This window comes from Tursiops truncatus, chromosome 13, assembly GCF_011762595.2.
Source record: "Tursiops truncatus isolate mTurTru1 chromosome 13, mTurTru1.mat.Y, whole genome shotgun sequence".
NCBI classification, from domain to species: domain Eukaryota; kingdom Metazoa; phylum Chordata; class Mammalia; order Artiodactyla; family Delphinidae; genus Tursiops; species Tursiops truncatus.
In genome coordinates, this window is record NC_047046.1 from 79,159,555 (window position 1) to 79,180,760 (window position 21,206).

General features: G+C 41.0%; 1 protein-coding gene across 2 annotated transcripts; it reads right to left on the bottom strand.

The window, feature by feature from the left end:
* Positions 1-396: 396 nt before the first annotated feature.
* DSEL (dermatan sulfate epimerase like) lies at positions 397-17,254 on the bottom strand. Of its 2 annotated transcripts, none has more exons than XM_019937197.3 (3): positions 16,902-17,253; positions 11,547-16,077; positions 397-3,722 (listed from the first exon to the last, which is right to left on the bottom strand). In XM_019937197.3, exon 2 carries the CDS (start codon positions 15,192-15,194, stop codon positions 11,556-11,558), a length of 3,639 nt encoding a protein of 1,212 aa, XP_019792756.2. In that variant the 5' UTR covers positions 15,195-16,077; positions 16,902-17,253; the 3' UTR covers positions 397-3,722; positions 11,547-11,555. The 2 variants fall into 2 exon arrangements, with proteins under 2 accessions (XP_019792756.2, XP_004325409.3); XM_004325361.4 differs by lacking the exon at positions 397-3,722 and adding an exon at positions 7,714-10,012 and having other exon boundaries at positions 16,902-17,254.
* Positions 17,255-21,206: the final 3,952 nt, after the last annotated feature.

Here is a 21,206-nt window from a genome sequence, read left to right on the forward strand (position 1 = left end):
GAAAGAAATAAGGCACACATACTCAGTATTAGGGATGGAAAAAACATGTGTAGGGGATGAATATTTAGAGGCAACAGAATGCATTTTGAGCAAATTTAGGTCAATAAATGTGAAAAAATAAAATAAAAAAAAAAAAAACAGGACAAATTCTTTAAAAATATAACTTGCCAAAATAGGCTTCAAAATAAATACATGAGGTAAGTAATATAAGCCTATAACCACCAAGTAAAATCTTATATTTAGTTAAAATGTTCCCACAAAGAAAACAGAATGCTCAGATGATTTACAAATGAGTTTTAACAAACATTCTTGTATTAGATCATTTCAATCCTATGCAAATTCACCTATAAAACATAAAAATAGAACATCCTCAACTTACTTTATGTGACAAGTATGTTGACTTCAAAATTAGACAAGTTTATTATGAGAAAAATCACAATTACAAATGTTGATATAAACATCTTAAATTAATTATTAACAAACTCAATCCAGCAACAAATATAAATTTAATGAATCATTCCCAGGCTGGTTTTATCACAGCAAGCCAAGTTTGGTTTAATCTCAAAAGAAAAAAAATTCACAAAATACACTACCTTAACAGATAAAGGCAAAGAAACATGATTATCACAATAAATGCAGCAAAAGCATTGAATAAATCTCATCATGCTTTGATGATAAAAAGTCACTTATCAACTGGGAGTACAAGGGAATACAACGTCCTGATAAAGTGAATCTATGCAATACACACGGCATCCATTCATTTGCTCAGTGGTGAAATGTAGAAGCACTCCATTCACATTAGGAACAGTACAAGAATATTCACATTACCAGACTCACTCAGTATTTAACAGGATGTCCTAACAAATCCAGTAAGAACATTAAAAAGTTATAAGATTAAAAGGAAGGAAATATATTGAAGATTACAAAAGCATCTGTATAAGTATTTTGAAAAAATTTACAGGTAAATTATTAAATTAGTAAGAGGATTTATAAGTTCCCTGATACAATATAAATACACAAAAATCAATCGTATTTTCTATATACTATCATCAGTTAGAACATATAATTAAAAATAAATATCATCCACTGTAATAACAATATATAAAGTGCTCATACTTAAATCTATCAAAGGATTAAGAAATATTGTATAAAAGGAGAGATATACCATGCTTATGAACAGGGATTAATGTAAAGAGGTCGATTCTCCCAAAATTGATGTAATGCATTTACCATTAACATGTATTGTTGCTTGCTTTGGGGGACTACGCAAACTAATTCTAAAATGCACATAGAAGAACAAAGCCTAAAGAAATGAAGAAAAAGAAAGGAAAAAGCCTTGCCAGATTTCAAGGCTAACAAAATGACTATAGTAATTAAGATAGTGCGGTATTGTCACTGGGTAATCGAATTTGCCAGAAGAATACAGTAGAGAACTGAGAAATCAGCTCACACAAAATATAAGGACCTGATATGTAGGGAAGATGGCATTGAAGATTAGTGGAAAAGAAAAGGTACTGAATCTCTTCAGTCTAGGACTGCAGGTTATTTATACAGAGAAAAAAATCTCAGAATAGACATAACAATTAATATAAAGCAGATTAAATATTTAAATATAAAAGACAAAATCTGTGGCAGGGACACTCTAAAATAAGCCCGTTCTTCCATCTCCTGGGATTCATGCCCTTGTGAAGTCCCTTTCCTTTGGGTGTGGGCGTAGGGGGACCTCTGACTTGCTTCTCACCGAAGTTGACTGGGTGTCACTTCCATGATTATGGTAATGTGTTAGCAGTTTCTCTATTGATTCTCTCATCCTGGCTTTTATGAAGTTACCTGCCAATGGAGAAGCTCACATGGCAAGTGACTCAGGGTCTCCAGCCAACAGCCAGAAAAGAACTGAGGCTTTTAGTCCAGCAACCCACAAAGAACTACATCTTGCCAACAACCACGTGAGCTTGGAAGTGGATGCTTCTCAGAGGAGATCCCAGGCCCAGCTACTTCATTGCAGCCACATATAAGAGCAGAGGACGCAGTTCAGCCACGCCTGGATTCCTGACCCACAGAAATTGTGAGATGATGAACATGTGCTGTTCTAAGCCATTACATTTGTGGTAATATTGTTTTGCGGCAATAGATGATGATGAGAATATTAAAATGCTTGGAAGAAGATAGAGGAGAACATCTTCAGTGCCAAGACCTTAAGAAAGATTATTTAATAAGATGCAAAAAAGTACAAGTAATAAAGAAGAACACATATTTGTTTACATTCAAATTAAGAACACCTGCGTGTCAAAATATATCACAAAAGTCCTAGTAGAAAGATCATGAAAATATAAACCAAGAAGTTATTCACGAGTATAACCAAAAAAGGATTAGTATTATTAATATACTATAAATGTCAATGAATCAATGAGAAAAAAAGAATGCAATGGAAAAATGTATAAAAGACATGAACATGGATTCCATTTCACAAAAGAAGAAACACAAATGGAAAAAGTAAGGACTACTGTGTGTGTGTGCACGTGTGCGCATGAGTGCACATGCTGCATGCGTGTGCCATGTTATTAACAGAACTTCAAAAAAAAAAAGAAATGTAACATTCTTTTACCCCACTAGACAGAAAAACATCTAAAAGTTTGAAAATGCCAAGTACAGGAGAAGTTTTGGAGCAACACAAACATTTCTACAATGGCTAGAGTGTCGATTTGTACAAACAATCTGTAAAAATAATAATTTGGTACCAAGAATAGTCGAGGATGTGCTTTGAGCCCTCAATATATATACTAGGCTGTAGTGCGGCTGGGTGGGAAGGTTCTGGGTACAAACAAAACACAATGACAAAATTCTTGTATGTGTGCATTATACAGCATCTATAAACAGTTTTATATATAATGTTTGAAATTGCAAAAATTAAAAATATTCCCAAAATCCAACAAGATGAAAGATACATAAAGTATGGTATTTCAGATAATAGCATATATTGGAACCTACCACGATGAAAATAAGTGATCTCCACCTACAAACATCAACATGCATTAGATAAAATTTTGAGCAAAGAAAAGCAAGTTTGCACAAGAATATATGCAATATGTTACTGTTTACGTAAAGTATACAAACATGCAAAAATATACAATATGTTGATAAGGATAGAGACATATGTGGTGGAGCTATAAAGAAGAGCAAGGGGATGGTAAACACAAAATCCAGGATAGACGTTACCTCTGGGATCACTGGTGAGAGCAGGAGAGTACGGTAATGGAAGGTCAGATATATATGCTTTGTACCATATTATAGAGTGTGTGAGTATAGGAATTCTGACTCTAAGCCCCAGCTCTGGCCACAGTTACTTATCAATATCATAGAAGAGGGCTTCTGATAGGGTCAGCACATCTTTTCAGTGTCAACATATTGGCATAACCTATCTTGCTTATCCATAATACCTACAGTTTGATAAGTAGGGGGCAGTAGAGCTGGCATATGCAAGAATCAGCAAAATAGTGTCTTCTAATTTGCATACAGTGAACCTCAGCAGGGATGTGGACAGCAATATCCAAGGAAAACCAATGAAAGAAAGAAAAGGAATTTCTCTCTTCAGTGGTATGAACCCTACTATCATAGATTGGTGGCACCTGGTCCCAATGCAGAGGGTGCATGCTCTCTTGCACTCCTTGCTGGAAGGCTGAGTTTCTGGCTGGAGGCTCTGGAGTTTGCTGCTCAGTTGTTATCTACAGGCATGGAAAAGAGAAAGCATCCAGACTTACAAAGCACCAAGCAGAATATAAAGGACTGTAGAATTTTACCCCAACCCGAAGAATATGTGTGAATGACACATGAATTAAAAGAAAATAATATTCTATAAAGATGAGATAATTTTATATTGATAAAATCATTTGTTATGTATGGTGTTAAGGTATATAATCATGATATGTGTAATTTGGATATGCTACCTCAGATTGGTCTTCACTTATTCCATCATAGCCAGTGGAGTAAATGTCATGTTCACACATAGTCTTAGACACCCCCAGCTTTTATGCATATTTCATAATAAATAAGTGGAAAAATTAAAATAAAAAATACAGTGATTACAATCTATAAGATCATAATTATCTACTGAAGTTATGAACATAAAATTATGGTTAATGTTATACAAATGGCACTTGTAACATGAAATAAAATTTCAAGTAATAGCATCATACTTAAATTCAAAAAAGTCTCTATCTCGGGCTTCCCTGGTGGCTCAGTGGTTGAGAGTCCGCCTGCCGATGCAGGGGACACGGGTTCGTGCCCCGGTCCGGGAAGATCCCACACGCCGCGGAGCGGCTGGGCCTGTGAGCCATGGCCACTGAGCCTGCGCGTCCGGAGCCTGTGCTCCGCAACGGGAGAGGCCACAATAGTGAGAGGCCCGCGTACCGCAAAAAAAAAAAAAAAAAAAGTCTCAATAAAACTCAGAAGGAAATACGATATTCTCTGGAAGAACTCAAACCATACTCTAGAAATAATGAAGACATTGAAGTACATGAAAATTTGAATAAATTTTTCTCTTAAAACGTGAACATGAAAAAAGCACTATTTCCAAATTAATATATGAATTGCATAAGTGTGATTTTACATGTTTGTGCAACTCAGCTGATATATGGAATACTAAAATAGGTGTCTATTTGGTCTACATACTATGTATGCTCAAATTCTCTGGAAACATTTTAATATTTTCTTACTGGGAAAATGGTGCATCACATTACATATGGGTTTGATATATAATGAATTGGAGATGATCACAAAGAGGAAACACGTATCTTCTATTAATTTTCACGTGTGATTTTATTTAATCCTTATATCAACTCTGGGGGAGTTTTATAGATGGGGAAATGGAGATTATAAATTAAGAAAATTGCCCAACACATCACAGCTGGTCATTATTTACTGACCTAGGGATTTGTATTCAGTTTTATCTAATTTCAAAGTTCATATAATATATAAAAGTGTTGTGAATATAACATTTTTAATAGAAATCTCCCCCTTCAAATTAATCAAGGAAATGGGAGAAAGATGCAAACAAACCTTGTGAAAAACCCACCAGTGCAATCTGTTGTTTATACACAGAAAACCTTCCACCTCTTATAATGGAATCCTGCCAAGTTCTTATGTGTGGATACAAGCAAATACCTTTTTACTCATGCGTTCAATAATGGGATTTTTGAGAGTTTTATAATTAATGTGGGGTGAAAGATAAAGTATAACTGAATATATGTACATTTCATTTTGGTAAATCTCGAGAGAAATAACACGAGTTCCTTGGCGCACGAAAGCCCACCACAAGCGTGCTGTGCTCTAGTTAGCACTGAATTAGCCAGGGCACCCACGTTAATGTCTGGAGTAAAAATGAAGAGCAAAAAATCACCTATTTTGTTTGTGTAGGGTTAACTTTTATTAACTGCATTATTTATATGCAGTTGTCTTTTCATGGGTATTTATGGAAGCAGTTTCATCACTTCTTGGTTGTATTGTGTTCTTATTTTAAAATCCCAAGAACTTTAAACAAATCTACAACAAAATTAATCTTTTGAAACAAGCAAAGGAATAACTGAATACATAATTAAAATAATAAATAAATACTAATAAAATTGGGCAGTAATATTTCATTGTAGTATAACAGAGGTTGGGAGCATCATTTGCATTATGCAATGAATAAGGTAAGAAGTGCCTTCAGCGTTGTTCACAGAAGGATGTCAGATTTTAATGCAGAGATTAGAGATTTTATGTTGTTCATTTACTAAATGAGAAAAGTGACAGTGATGGGAGCTGAATTAACTTCCAAAAGAAGAAATGGAGAGCATCATGGGTGTCACATGTGCGTGAACGTTTGCTTCCTTAAATCATTAGGAGCAAGGTATATACCCATGTTTGGAAATCGAGAGGAAGACAATATATGGGAAAACACCACATTATCTAGGACGTTGGAAAACCTGAGACACTTATAGGTGGAATTCATCAGTGTTAAGACACTTGAAAGAAACATTTCATCTCAAGAGTCACAGCAATACAGAAGTAGTTTAAAGAAAACAGAAAGAGCAATTGCAATGTACTGTAGAAAAGATTTGCTCAGATTACAATTTATCCTTTTTTTCTCAAGTTTTAGCTATAATAAGGTTTCAAAGAGATTCTTAAATAATTCATACCATAATGAACACAATTGTTATAGGAATGATTCTCCTTGTGCACCTTACTTTGTGTTCAGATTTAGGTTCAGAGTTCCTTCCTTCCATTCTTTGCTCCTTTGTTCCTTCTTTCCTTCCCTCCCTCCTTCCCTTCCTTCCTTTTTGGTATTATTTACATGGTGGGGAACAGAACAGGTGGGATTTTTTTTCCCAAAACGAATTCTTTTAAAATGTATTTGATTGACCGTCAGCTCCATAGGTTTTGTTCACTGCTGCATTCTCAGGATCGGTTAGCTGTGCCTGGTAATGTGAATCTGGAGGTGCTGAGAGGGGAGGGAAAGGAAAAGAGATGCTACTGGCCAAATGGAGCCTGGATGAAATACACTGAGCTATCCTCCTTCGTACTGTTATTACTAGCAGTGATCTGCATGCAGCCCAGTCAGACCGCACTCACACATCCTTTTCTCTTCAGGGCATCCCTTGATATTCAATTATGGACCACATTTCTTTGTGATAAATGTGCTGGGGTAGTTAAGTGAGGGGGTGGGGGAATTGGGAAAGAGCAAGTGTCAGTGGTTTTGTTTTGTTTGCACTTCTCTTTTGCAAGGGCTACTCGTTGATGGGACATCCTGTGACAACTATAGAGTCAAACCTAATGAGGAAAAGCACAGGTGGTGATCTCTGTCCAAATTTACTGAAACTCCATAACTACTCCCTTTCCTCGTAACCTCTTTTTCAGAGATAAATCCTGTCTACTGCAGAGTAAATAACACTTTGCGGTGCCTTTCCTCAGATGGTAATGACTACCTGGCATGCCCTTCCTCTCCTTCTCTTCTTGATGAATTCTGGAGAAACCATCAGTTCTTTGGGGCAGGGTCAGAGTCAACCAGTTTTTGTGTTCTCCCCTCATGCTAATCAATATCTTGACAGTAGATACCCCAAAATTACTGTGAATAAGTGAATTGATAACGGAATTGTAAACCTGCTCCAAATTCCTTCACAAAAACATATTCCCTAGAGAGAGAATATGGGCTTCAGATTAATCTGTAAAATGAATACCAGTGAGTTGTTGTGAAGATTGTAATGATATACATGAAAACCTTACAGTTCTGTGCAGCACATACTAAGAGACTAATTCATGATAGATCCTTATCTTTCTTAAAAAAAAAAAAGTCTTCACTCTGCCAACCCTGTGCACCACCTACTAGAATATCTCAAGGGGCCTGCAGGTACCTTCCTTTTAGAGATCGCCTGCTTGAATAGATACCCCACCAGTGGCAGGAGGGGCAAATGTGGAGCACAGGTGCATAGTACGGGATGTTCTTGCCACTTAGTAAGTTGGGATGATGTACACAGAAAAGTGAAATGGACTGAGGGCAAGTCAAAGACAGGACTTGGAATTAAGATAAGGGAGTAGAGGCGTGGCTCACCCATCACTAAGGGTGCTAGTGGCCGAAATTGTGGGACTGCATTTTCCAACTCAGCTCCATACGAAATCCTAACACAATTACCCAAAGTCCTAAAGAAAGGGCTGTTACAAATTATCCCAACCATAGCCAAGTTGCTTTTAGCTTTTTATTTGTTTATTAATAGAGGAGTTGTGTTATACATATAGCTTGAATAAACTTCATAAATGATCTTCAGTACAGGTTTTCTTTGCAGCATAACTGGACAGGTGTGAAAGAAAAACGAAAATCAAAACCAAAAGCAAAACCCCCACGGTGTGGAAGGCTTAGCTGAACCTATCTTTGGAAATAGAATTAAACATGTTACTTGGACTAAACACAAGCTCATGTAAATTATAGCTAAAGCAGCTACAAGTTAACTAGAGAATGTGAGAATCTACTGTTTGATGTTCCTACCATCCTTTGTGCAAAAAAAAAAAATTCAGTTCTTAAAATATTATTTGGATTTTTCTGCCAACGTGAAGGGAAATAGAGATATTAGTCAAGTACTGAAAACACTGCCTTAGCAGCTATTTTGACATACTTTGGTTTGCATTTAAATAAGCAGTAGGTAGCCCGCATATTAAATTCCTTGATCTGTCTTAGATTAGGCTCCCTTACCTCTGTAAGTGGTGTTATAACATACTGCCTTCTATTCACATTTTTTGCTAAATTAGTGATTTTTTGTAGTTATGATCAGAGTTAAGTCAATCAAACAGATTCTAAAACCACTGTTAATGTTTACTTATAGATAACTGAATGTGATAGACTTTATATCAAGAACGTCTAGGATCTATGATGCACCAAACTGCTGATAAATGACACCAATCAAAAGTCAGTGGCAGACAGAAGGGGTGGCGTTTCCACAAAAGGGAAAAAAAATTAAACATAACTAGTGTGTGTGTGGAGAGAGGTTTTTCTTCAAATATGAAGATATTTGTGCCAGATCCCATGCCATGGCTGGGTACTGGACATAAATAATTATCCCGTTCTTGCCAGGCCACTTATAGTGCTAAGTCTTCTGTTTGTCCAAAACGCCAGCCAATCAAATGTCTAATATTGCGGGTTTAGGCTGAGTGTGTATGAGTTGTTGTGCCACCTGCCTAAAACTCATGCCTTTCTGGGTTTCTAAAGATTAAATTTAAGTATAATCATAGATTTATCTTCTTTCTCCTGAACAGATTCTCCCATTTCCTTCCTTTCTGGAATTGACATTACAGTAAATTCATCTCTGGATATGGCCTATTTCATCCTAAGTGAGTAATTTGCATTATTTCAAACTTTTGAAAACTAGATCAACATTACCACTATATTTATGTTACTTTTGTCAGCAAAACGGACACATTCTTTCAAAATTTCAACATTTCAATGATATTATTTTAATAGAAGCTTTAATTCCAGTTGGGCCTAAGTTTGGGGAAGTTAATGAGGAAAGGAATTGATTTTATGGAAAAGACGTTTTTTAAAGTGTTTCCTTTGGAAGTGTCACACAGTGATAATCGTTGTTTTAATTATTTTCAAGACGATCAGAATAAAAATAAGTGTAGAGTCTATTCACATTTCTTCCCAGGATAACACCCTAGGAATGTAGGACTTAGACGTTCTGAGATTATAATTGAGATTATAAGGCAGGGGCTCCCAAGCATGAACAAATGGACGCATATGCAACGGCTGGGCTGTCCCTCACCCGTGTAAAACATTGCTCAGAAATAGAACCTGTGAATAGAAGTCTTCTCCTCCAGCTAAGTTTCCCTTGGGGTGGGAGTGGATGAGTGGACAAGGAAATTCACCTTGACCTTGCTATGTTGTAAAAGTTAAGATACACTGTGAAGATCATCTTAAGTGTGTTCCTTTCTTTAGCTATACATAAGATATTCCCATATTGTTCCCGTATCCATTCACAGAACTGCTCTTTCTTTTCCATTTTCTCCCCCCCCCACCCCGCCGCCCAGCTGCTCCATATACTCACCCTGGCTCTCTTCTGCCTGTGGGCATGTTTCTGTACAAAGTTAAAGGAAAGGCAGTGGTACAGTTTCTGTCTTCTCTGCTGTTACTTGCACACGTTTGTAATTCTTACCTTGATCAGGCCTAATATTACTTGCAACCCAGAGCCTTTTTATTTGATCTGATTTAAGATCACACATCCTGGGAATTGAAAGCAAACACCGAGACTCTGACCAGTAATGGAAACAGTGTTATCATCCATGTAGAAATGTTACATGCTTGTTGATAACCCTGAGATAGGACGAATAATCTTCCTTGAGAATAATAGTGTGGATTCAGGTCTTCAGTTGCCCTCTCAACCTGTATTAATAGGATTTTCATTCATTTTGACACTGTAAAGAGAAAGCAGGGAAAGCTACGAGAGGAAGCAGATGGGGTTGGGGGGGGGGGAGTGGTCAGTCTGCTTTCACGCTGTAATGGAAGAAAAATGACAGCCCAGTTAGCTTTAGCTGGAATGTAACATATCCACAGCTTTATCACCCTGGAGGCACATTTTGACATAATAACAAACTACTGAGAAAGAACCACTTTTACCTAGGTCAGAATGACAGACTCCCAAGTGTTAGAGCATGGGCGACGGGGAGGGCGTGTGGAAACTACAGTCTGAAGCATTAGGAAGAAGGCTGCAGTCTGTACAGAGATTTTCATCAAGTCTCCACACTGCCTAATAGTTTTCATCCAATACCTTGTAATTACTCCTCTGGCTTCTAATGGCATAGCATTTTGATTTCAGAGCCTACCAAAATAAGATGAACCATACTTTATGACGACTATATTTATAATAAGATGCAGATGGTAAAGGAAACAGATGCCTCTGACATCATCTCCCATTCGCCTTCAACTTTTGCCGACACTGGCAGTCTGTGGACTCATTCAAAGGGATGCGAGATAAGTCAGGCAGTTTTCCAATTCTGTTTCCAGTCTAAAAAAACACTGGCAGCAGTGGCACTGCTTTCTTTGAGTCATACAGTGATAATTCCACAAGGAGAAATCTGATTCTAAGGCTATGTCAGGCTTTGATGCAAAACAAATCATCAGGACAGAAAAAAAAAAAAAATTCCCACAAATATCGGGAGTTTAGCCATTAGTAACTACTGACCGTTTTGCGTGACAGCAACAGAAAGAAAAGGGTGGGAGTGGTGACGGTGAACAGCTACAGCTTCAAGGGAGCAAGAAAGAGAGCGTTTTAAAAAGACAAGCAGGTCTAAAATACCGTACCGGTCCTTGGCAGCCACTGTTCCAAGACTGATTCTTTATTACTTCTAAATAAAAAACTTTGAGGATTTTCAGGTCATTGTTTCTGACCTCAAAAAAAAAAAAAAAAAAATCCATTCTGTATTTCCATCTATATTTTCCAGAAGGGATCCTATAATTCTGATAGGAGTTTTCTCCATTTCCCCAGTGATATCAGTGAACATTATACACAGTAAAAGGATGTGTGTGTGTGTGTGTGTGTGTGTGTGTGTGTGCATGCAAGATAAATGCATTAGGACACCTTCTGAAAAAGATAAGGAACTTTTGCAGTCCATCTTGAAAGCAACAGACGCTTGGGTATAGCAGCAACTGCAAGGCCTTTAGCAGTGTGTGAGGTTCGAGATAGATCAGCACAGTTACAGATGAAGGAGAGAGTTAAGACAAAAACCTTTAAAATCTTCCTATCTCCCCTGACCACTGTAATATAACTTCATCTACACCTCTGCAGCAGAAAACATTTTAGCAGAAAAAATTCAGAAACAAAGGCAAGGAAAAGTGGTGACATGAAAACGAATCCTGCTATAGGCCAAACAGGGCGCTTATTTTAAACAATCTCTCTGTGCAAGGAGCAAGCTGATCACTCACTCCACACACACACACACATACACACATACAGTACAAGAATATACAAACTCTTCTAATTCATATCCACAAACTGAGTTGGAAATTATTAGTGCAAATTTCTGCTGACCTGCAGCATTTAGTCCATAAACTTTGGATATCCTAGACGATCCATCAGTGTCCAGCAGATGTTTTCAATCAGTTTAATTTCATCTCTAGGCAAGTTCTGTTTCCAAACATTCGTATTAGTTGGTGATATTTCCCCTTCATAGGGAAGATAGAAAAGGTTCGTGGAGGTGGCAAACAATATTTGGTTTAAACTAGCAGGAGACAAAGGAATTCCAAGAAAGGCAAAAATCCTTTCAGTGGTTTTCTGAGGAAAATGCACAATATCTTCAAACTTGATCATCTGGTAGCTGGTAGGCAGCAGGTCTGTGTTTATCCTCAAGGCTGCTGCAGTGTTTGCTAGCCACACGTGAGCCAGCAGAGACACTGCGTGTGGCTTGGATTTTGATAATTCTTTCCTCAATGATTCATACTCGGAAGCATAGCCCGAATTTAAGTTACATTTGCCTTTACCTCCCTCTATTTTAAACAATTTAGCTAAGTGCTCTGGTACATTCTTCAAAGAGTAAAGACTTGGTTTACTACTGTACAGCATCGAATAAATCCACGCCCGAGGGTCCCTCACCACGTACAAGGCTCTCATCGAAGCTCCTAAAACTTCGTGGAAGAAATGCAGCTTTAAGGTCCAGCTCCCACTGTTCAGGCTGAGCACGGGCCGCGCGCTGGGGTAACGGACCAGGTGTCTTCTCAGAGCCCGAATGTATTCAGCGTCTCTATCAAAGGCGCCTTTCATTCTGCTTCTTTGTTCTGGCAAAGACTCTCTCCTTTTCAACTTCCTTTTTTTGTCCTTATTCGTGGTAAAATATTGGGCCAGTTTACCCCTGCCGGGTTCGTGCAGATGGATGTTTTGCAAATGGAGTTTTGTGTCTTGGACCAAGGACTGCAACCAGCCTCGGAGTAAACGGAAATGCACACCATGGACATCCGACGCCTTCCATTCACAGGCATCCACAAAGGAGTCGATCTCAAAGTCAGTTTCAGGGATGTCAATGTAGGCTGTGGGAACCCTGATGTAGAGAAAGTCACTGCTGTTGAAGAAGAGTTGTTTGAGAATTTCAGCTCCTGAGCCAGGAAGTGAGGTAATGACGATGTCAGGAAGATCGATGCGGTGTCCTTGGGGAGACACAGGCTTTGGGCTCGCTTCGGCCTCTGGCCTCGCCCACTTTGCACAGATGGGCTGAGTGCAAGTGCTCCACACATCCACCAGCTCAACGAACCACAAGGCAATAACAAGGGTGAGGATCCACCGCATTAGCTTTCTAAAAGAAAGGTAAAACCGCCACTGAAAAGTTAAGATCACCAAGCTGACGCACAGAATCAACCCAACTGCTACATTAAATTTAAATCCAAAGGGAAAAATCACTCTGTCACGTCTTACGGGCTTCACTATGGCTTGAGTGCCCAAACCAAATCGGGTTATTTGGACCTGATCAGCCACACTGGCAAAGCCGCCAAATCCCAGGTAATCGAACCTTGTTTTCAAGTTGTGGTAGTCAGTTACAATGGAAACAACGTGTTCAGTATTATTGACATTGAGAGAAATCTGAAGTCCAGAATTGGAATTATCAATAAATCTGCAGCTGGAAACATTGACATATGGCCCATAAAAGACATATACGATTCTTGTGATTGTGGATTCCATCTGAAATGTAACATTAACAAATTGAGTCCACCGTTTCTTAAATTCAGCGGCTTGCTCTGCTTCCTGTATACTAGCAATGGGGCTACTGCCACGATGATCAAACCAAAACATTTTGTAATGTGCATCCCACACATCCATCATGGCGCCGTTATACCTGTTCATGAACCTATATGGGATGTACTTAAAATCAATATCCAGATTATGGAAGAAGGCACTGACAGATTTTATTGGGGAATCTTCTTGCCTCTCGACATGATCAACAACTAGCAGAGTCTGAGAGTTTAAGAGAAGCAAAGCCCGATACACACTTTTCAGCTTCATTGCTGAGGAATAAGCTGACACTGCTTCCCCACTCACAAATACCATGTCCCCATGTTGAGAGGCAGTAATGATTTCCCCCGCTGCATCACCAACCTCCTCGCCAGTCCACTTAAGCCACTGTGCACATTCTCCCAGCTGGCCTTCCCAGGGCTTATTACATTGGCTTGTGGGTGATGGCGCAAACACCAGTACGTTGTTAAGGTGGCTCAACTTGGGTCCATAGAGAGCTTCGGAAACAAATACCTGCCCATTGGGGGCAAAAGTGAATGAGTTCTGATCTGGATGTTCATGTCCTGGGTTAAAGCTTCTCCACCCATCAATCCAGGAGTATGGCTGGAAGTGAACTATGTCATAGACAGCTCGCCCTCCTAGCTTCCCAGATTTAAAAGACACAAAGGTATTGGTCTGTGTGTTTGGCAACCCAGCCCCATAAGTGACAACACCCCAGTTAGGGAACGTGTGCATTTTTGCAGTACCATATTCCGCAGGAGGCCGTGGGGTGAGCTGGGGATCATACCAGATGTATTCAGTGTGAAGAGTACTCCATCTCTGGGCAGTGGAAGGGACCATCGGTCCATCTTTAGGCCGGTGCCTTCTGATTTGCTGAGCTAACCAATTGCCAGCTCCGTTCTTTAAGACGAACTTATCCAAAAAAACTAACTGGCTCTCAGGACCATAAAACCAATTATAATTGGAATCTGCTATACCCACAGTTCTTTGGAAGCCTGGCAAGAGGGTGGCGTAATAGAACCAAAAGTGCATTTTTAACCAGTTATTATCCAAGTTGTTGATATTAAAATGGCGCTGGGCCAGAAAAACGTACTGTGTGACTGACTTAGCCGTGTAGCTTCCATAGGCAACACCTTCATCCAAAGTACCATCGACAATATGATTCAACAGAAACATCATCTTTTCCATCACATCTACTACAACCTGTTTCCATAGATTTACTTTAGATCCTTTATCCACCCCAGTCACCAAGGCCCCAGTGAGTAACGCTATCATATTAGTAGCTTGGTGGTTATGAAGAAGTTGTTTGCCCCATGAGCGGACCTTGGAATACTCATACATTTCCTCAGTAATAACCCATATTTTTTCTAGGTATTTTTGCCTTCGATGATCATCTAATAAGTTATATAAAAAGTCAAAGGCAGTGGCAAAACCTGTTAAGGAATGGCCAACTGGAACCTCATCCCCTGGTGCATTCTCCACCAGCCAGTCTTTGTAGCCCACCATCCTGTCCATATATTCCAAAACAAATTCAAAGGCAACTTTGTCTTCTGGGCATAACAAACAGTACAGTGCTAAAGGGGGCAGATTGTTACCATAAATTTCATTCCACTTGGCAGCAAAATCAGCATGCTTGGGTGGAGGTAGGTAGTATGTTGGGTTGGACAGCATAACCATCACTGCACTTCTGATAGCTCTAAAAAGATGCAAATGGCTTGTGCGAGACTTTTGCCTCATTGCTTGGATCTCTCCAGCATCAAAATATAAATGTGGATGAAGCATAGTTTTCTTCAGCTTTTGGTTGGGTCTGAAATCTTGCACTTTCTGTGTCTTAAGCTGATCTATGTCATCTGGGAAAACTGCCCAGTCAGAGTAATTGCTCACAGATTCTTCAAAAGTAGAGAAAGCAAACATCACTAACAGTAAAAATAAGAAATGTCCTGTAAACATTAACGCCATGATCCATCGGGGAGCTCCTTTCCTTAGGCATACATGTCAAACACAGTGCTCAATGTGTTTCCCATCTGCTGAGTATAAAACATACATTTAAGGCCTTGATAAAACACAGACTGTAAATCGGATATGCTGTGAAATCCAGCTGACATTCGGCTCATTCAAAGCAAGTACAGTTGCCAAAAAGAGAAAACTTACACTGTGGATCTGTTTGCCTGATGCAGTGTTGCTTCCAATAAAACTTCAAGGAATGTTAAAACCTCTAATTTTCCAATATCACACAGTGAACAGGGGTGGAGATAGTCAAAAATACCATAAATTCACAATTTACTTCCTTGACATAAATCTACCTAACACAAAGAGTCAAAAAACACACATTGTAAAAAAAAGAAAAAGCACTCCAAAATCCACGTTAAGAAGTCATTCCTGGAGCAGGAAACCATCATCATACGTGTCTGATGCCTTTGCCTGTGTGTGCTCAGAGAAGCTGACAAAGTACTGCAATTCTTGGAGCTGACTGGGTTGTTAACTCCTCTCAGCTTTTTACACTTTTTGCTTTGAGAATTTTTTCTTCCTCCATTTTTGGGGCAAAAACATCCTCAACAAGTATTCAAAGGCCTACTTGGTTTTAAAACACTCAAGATTCCTGTCCTCATTTCAGATCTGTCTTTTTTCAGGCTTACTTACTCATCAGCCTATTATGACCCAGAGAAAGCATTTTCCCATCTTCTTTTATCAGCTTCATCGGTACAGCTATGAAAATCTAATCTCTTCAGCCACCTAGGTACTTCTCTTCCAATCATGAAGTAACCACCAACTGGGAAAGAAAACTCCCCTTTCACCAACAGTGACGTGTCTTTTCTGTTCCTTTTTCATGACATACTCCTTTCTGGGGGAAAAACAAAACAGAAATTCTCTGAGGCTACAAGTATGCTGGGAGTGGACATAAACAGAAGATTTAAATGTTCTAACGTCTCCTGATAGAAATTTTAGCATCACAATGAGATCTGTTATTAACTACAATCTAGGTTAGACCAAATGGTTCTTTTTTCTTATACTTTTCAACGCATATATTAGGATAACAATGGTGGCAGAAGACAAGCGGCTACAAGATATAACTTTCCTAAGAGTATTTATTTTAACTGTGGCTTGCTTTAGTCATTTAAAATGTTTTTATTCAAATGCAGTTAACAGAAGATGAGTCCTGCTGTCATTCTTGTTTTGATCACAGAAGACTCAGAGACAAAAAGCAAAAGTTTAAAGGACCATTATGATTCCGGTTGAGGGTTTAACGTTCAAGGGCTCAGAAGGTGTCTTTGCCAGGGGAACTAGTAAGAGCAGTCACTTTTCTCGAAGGAGAAATCATGACAGTGTGTGGGAGCGAGGAACAGCGAGCGGTCCTGCACCAGTGTCTCTCCCGTAGCCCGGTTTTCCATCCTTACAGGAAGCCACCAGAGGGAGCTCACACCCACACTCAAGGAGCAGCTTCGCGGCTGCCCGTCTTCGGTTCTGAAGAACCTAACCAAGTTTCAGTCTTGGACAAGTCTCCTCTCTGCAGGAAACATGAACGCTAGGAGTTCCCTGATCCGCTCCGCCTGTTGCATTTTTTCATTCGCTTCCTACGAACATGCCAACTCCATCCTCTGCTCCTCACCCCCGACCTCTGGCTGTGGTTTGGGGATAAGAGACCCCTCAAGGGCCAAGTCCGCTTACCTTGGCAGGTCCGGACGGGGTCTCCCGGCAGCGGTGGGCCCGGAGGAGACGGAAGTGGAGAGTTGGAGAAAACTGCTCTGCGCTGGGAGCCGGGCCGCGCGGCCCCCCGCAGGGCTCCTGGCGCCCCCGGCCCGGCGCCCCCCCGCACTGCAACAGGCTGCGGCCCCGCGCTCGCGCCCCGGCCGGCGCCGCGCGGACACGCCCGCCCTCGGGGAACGCCGGACGCCCCCCGGGCAGCCCCGGACCACGGAAGGCAGATCCGCGCGCCCCGGGCGCGCTCGTGGACGCCGTGTCCAGAGGGGCGCTGGCGTGTCCAGAACGCGATGCCGCCGCGGCCGCCGCTCCTCGGTGCCAGCTCCGGGCGCGCGGCCCACGGAGGGCGAGAGAAGGCTAGGCGGGCCGGGGGCGGGGCGGGAACGACCGGGGCGGGATCAGGGGCGGGGCCTCGGGGCCTCGGGGCTTCGGGGCTGGGGGAGAGTGACAACAGGAGGCTCAGGCTGGGAGTCGAGGGCGGGGCTGGAAGGATGAGGGGGCGGGGCCGGGGGAGGCGCCGATCGCCCCCGGGATCAGAACCCAAGGGGCTCGGGGCGCGTGTGTTTCCGGCTGCTGTGGCGGCCTCGCGCTCCCGCACTGATAGAGCCCGAGGAGGGGGAAATTTGGGAGTGCGAGCGTCTGAAGACGGCTCCCTGCCGGCCGAGTCCCGCTTCTCTTATCCCTTCGGTTGTGGGGAGAAGGCCAGTCTAACAGGGCTAGGAGTGGGAAGAAGATAGAGGAGGTTCTGGGCCTGATTACAAACGATGGGGGAAGCGGGGGCGGGCGGGGTCACGCTGTGGGATGTCATGGATCACACTTGAGGAACAGCAAGGGCTGAGAAGGGGAAGAATGTGAGGCAGCCTGGCTGAGGTTGCTGTCAGTCAGAAATGCAAAATCAATATACCGGATTAATGTGAAACTGACTTCAGGAGCACAGACACTAAAGATCGGGGGAAACAAAAAAGACTAATCAGCTTTATTGATCGGAATAATTTCTCCGGCAGTATAAAGATGGAAAGGTATGGGACAAACAGGTGGAAGGAACCTCTCTTATTAAAGAAGTGAAACCTGGAATTCAGTGAAGACCCACAGGCAGCGAAGACTGTGTGGCTCAGTTATGTGGCACGTGTGTGCAGTTCCAGACATTGGAAATCGTAGAGCAGCTGTGATTCCTGTGGTACTGGACATATGGAACTTCTCACAGACATCTGAGATTACACTTGGGCAGGAGTCAACCTAAGGTCTACCCTCTGCTATCACGAATAACTTAGTAAGGACAGGAATACAGTGAAATATCAGTTGTTGCAAATAAACAAACCCCTCCCCAGTTGGGGATTGATGACGCCTTCACTTTCGTCCTACTCCATCCCGTTTTGGGAAAATGGACAGATATGTGTATTAAAAAGTAAGTGTCTTGCTTAGATCACTTCCTGGTAAAACCAAACCGTAGACCGTTGCTAGCAGAATAATTTCAAAGTAATTTACCTTGGGCGGAAGTGTGACCTCTACCTTCTCATCAGTCTTCTATTTTATCCCCTTCGGAACCCAACCCCAGTCCAAATGGCCAATCTTGCTTTTACTTTGCTGCTTCCATAAGTGTGCTTATCCCATTCCTTCCTGCATAGCATCCTCCACCCAACACCCCCATTTACTAGGTGAAATTGTTTTTGACTCTTGATGTCCTCTTATCATACTTGTCTCAGCTCAGATGCTTAAATTCTTCTGTAAATACACCCTAGATTTTTCCCTAACCAGAATGAACTACTTCAGCACTCTATGATTTATATCTATATTCAGCCTCAGCTCATTTGTTTTACGCTTAATATTTTCCCTGGCTCACTCCTGTGCTCTATTCAAAGCTCCTTCAGGTCATGGGCATTCACTCAGCGCCCACCCCGATAAGGGCTGTACCTGTTTTTGAAATGAGTTGAACCTTCAACAGTTGGGCTCACGTAGAGCATTGTCTCCTCCACTGAGATTCATTGTGAAACAAGGATCCTCCTTCAAACTCCAGAGGCAAAACTTCCTGTAAACATCTGGACTGTCCCCCTATGTGACCCACGATGTAGAAAGATGACCCATGGCTTCCAGCCTCATTTACGGGAGAAAGTAGATTTGGAGGAAAGAGGAGCCCAAATGCACAGATTCTTATAATTTTCTGCAAAGAGGAGCTTTGGAAACCGACTAGGAATTCGTGTTAGTAAATACAGTGAGTAAACATGCAGACCATTTCTCAGAACAAAATGTGTGCATGGGACTCTTTCATTCTGTGGATGCAGAGTGCCTCACGACATGTGGGCAAAGTGAACCATAGAGAATTATTATGAGCACTGACATCTGCCAGGGGAATATTTCAACTTTCATCCAGTCCTTTTCTTTTTTTCTTTTTTTTCGGAGTTGACATCAGTATGATCATTTTTACTGTACAGATGAATGCATTCAGGTACAGACATTGTGGCTTTCAGGTCTGCCCCATGCATCTGCGCTGAAGCTGTGGGATGCAGCGAACCTCTCAGCATTTCTAGATGAGCTTTCAGGCTAATTCACTTTGAACTGGCATCGTCTCCAAGTTGTGAGTCCATTGAAATAAAACAGGAGCTATGGCTGAACAATTCAAGTCATTGGCAGAAAGGGTGGTAGGTAAATGGCACTATGAAAAATGAAGAGCGTCTTGTTTCTGTGAACTAAAAATGGATAGCTCCAATTATCGCTCCTTCCACACATGAAGAGGGTACAAAGTTAGTTAATTATAAATATTGCATCCAGCCGTAGAAGGGATGAGCTGTATGTTATGTTATTGCGCATTAAAAATCTTTATGAGTGTGGCAAGAGATACATATGCCAACAGCTGATACATTCAGGATCCTGGAGCAGTATCTTATTTTAATGTAAGTGAAGACCCATACAGTCTATTGCTCTAGGGATTTCCTGCTATATCCTGCTATATAAAAAGATCTTAAATCTACATGAGATATTACTTGTGATTTCAAAGCGCTTAATGAAAATCTGTGTTTTTTTTAATTTGAATATCTTTCAAGCCTACCCCCAGCCACCCTGCTTACAGCAGAGATAATGCTTTCTCGACTAGATTCCCCAAGGCAGGAGGCTTCCTTTCCTCCTCCCTTCCTCTTTCTTTCTGTACTTTTTTCTTTTCTGATCTTCTCTTTTCACTTATTTTCTGTTTTTAAATTCTTCAACACCTAGCTCAGAGCCCAGCAGTTTGTGATGAGTGTGTATTGACTGTTGAACATGAATTACCACCCTCATTTTAAGGCAGAAGAGGAAGAAGTTATAAACCTCTGAACCTCTGGTTGCTGAGTTCTGAGCAGAATCAGAAGCTCCTGCTCTTCCCACGGTGCTGAGGAACTTGCCACCGCACACCTGGCGTCGGAGCTACATCTTGGGGGTGAGTTAATTCAAATGAAATTTCAGAGGGAAGTCGGCCAACATTTTAAGGAGAATTTCTGCAAGAATTTTATGTCTTCAGATAGGTAAAAATTCAAGTTCAGAGCCTTAGAACATAAGGTAAATATTACTGATACATTGCCTTATAGAAGGGTAAAGTGCAAGCAATAAAACAAGGCAAGACACTACAATAAGTCCCCTTGACTGAAATCACATTTGTCCATGATCTGTTATTCTGATAGACTCTTAAGAACTGGGGCAGGGATGTCTGAGAACTAATTGCTGTGCATTCAGCAACTGACTGTGCACGGATCTCCGAGGCACAGGCTTGTGTGGAGCTCGGGCATTTGAACCTGGGGAAGACTTGGTTATTCTTCCCTTAGCATATCTCTACCTGGACATGGTTTTGTCTGTGAGAGCTCAGATGCAGATTTCTTGAACCACTTATCAAGGCCAGAGGTATATTATACTGATCTATGAGCACGGTTAGGACTAGTTTTGCCCCAGAGTTTGGCGAGATACCAGCTCTGATGGTACAGAAACAGACACCAAACTTGAGCTGCAAATGTTATTGCACAATTGGCCAGCAGTAATAGGCGACACCAATAATAAAGACAAAAGCACAGATTTAAAGCAGGCAGTAGAATCTGAAAATACTCTTTCTGCAATTGCTTTGAGTACAAAACATCTCAAAATGACAGGGATTTTGCCTGCAGAGTTGCTAATGAAGATGTGGCCGAGAGTGTTCCCTGAGTTTGTTTATCCAGCTGTACAAGAGCCTGTATGACAGTAACTGGATTTGCGCAAATTTAAAAATACCAAAGCCACCTTCTGAGGAAAGAAGTTTCCCCATAAGTCCACTAAAAC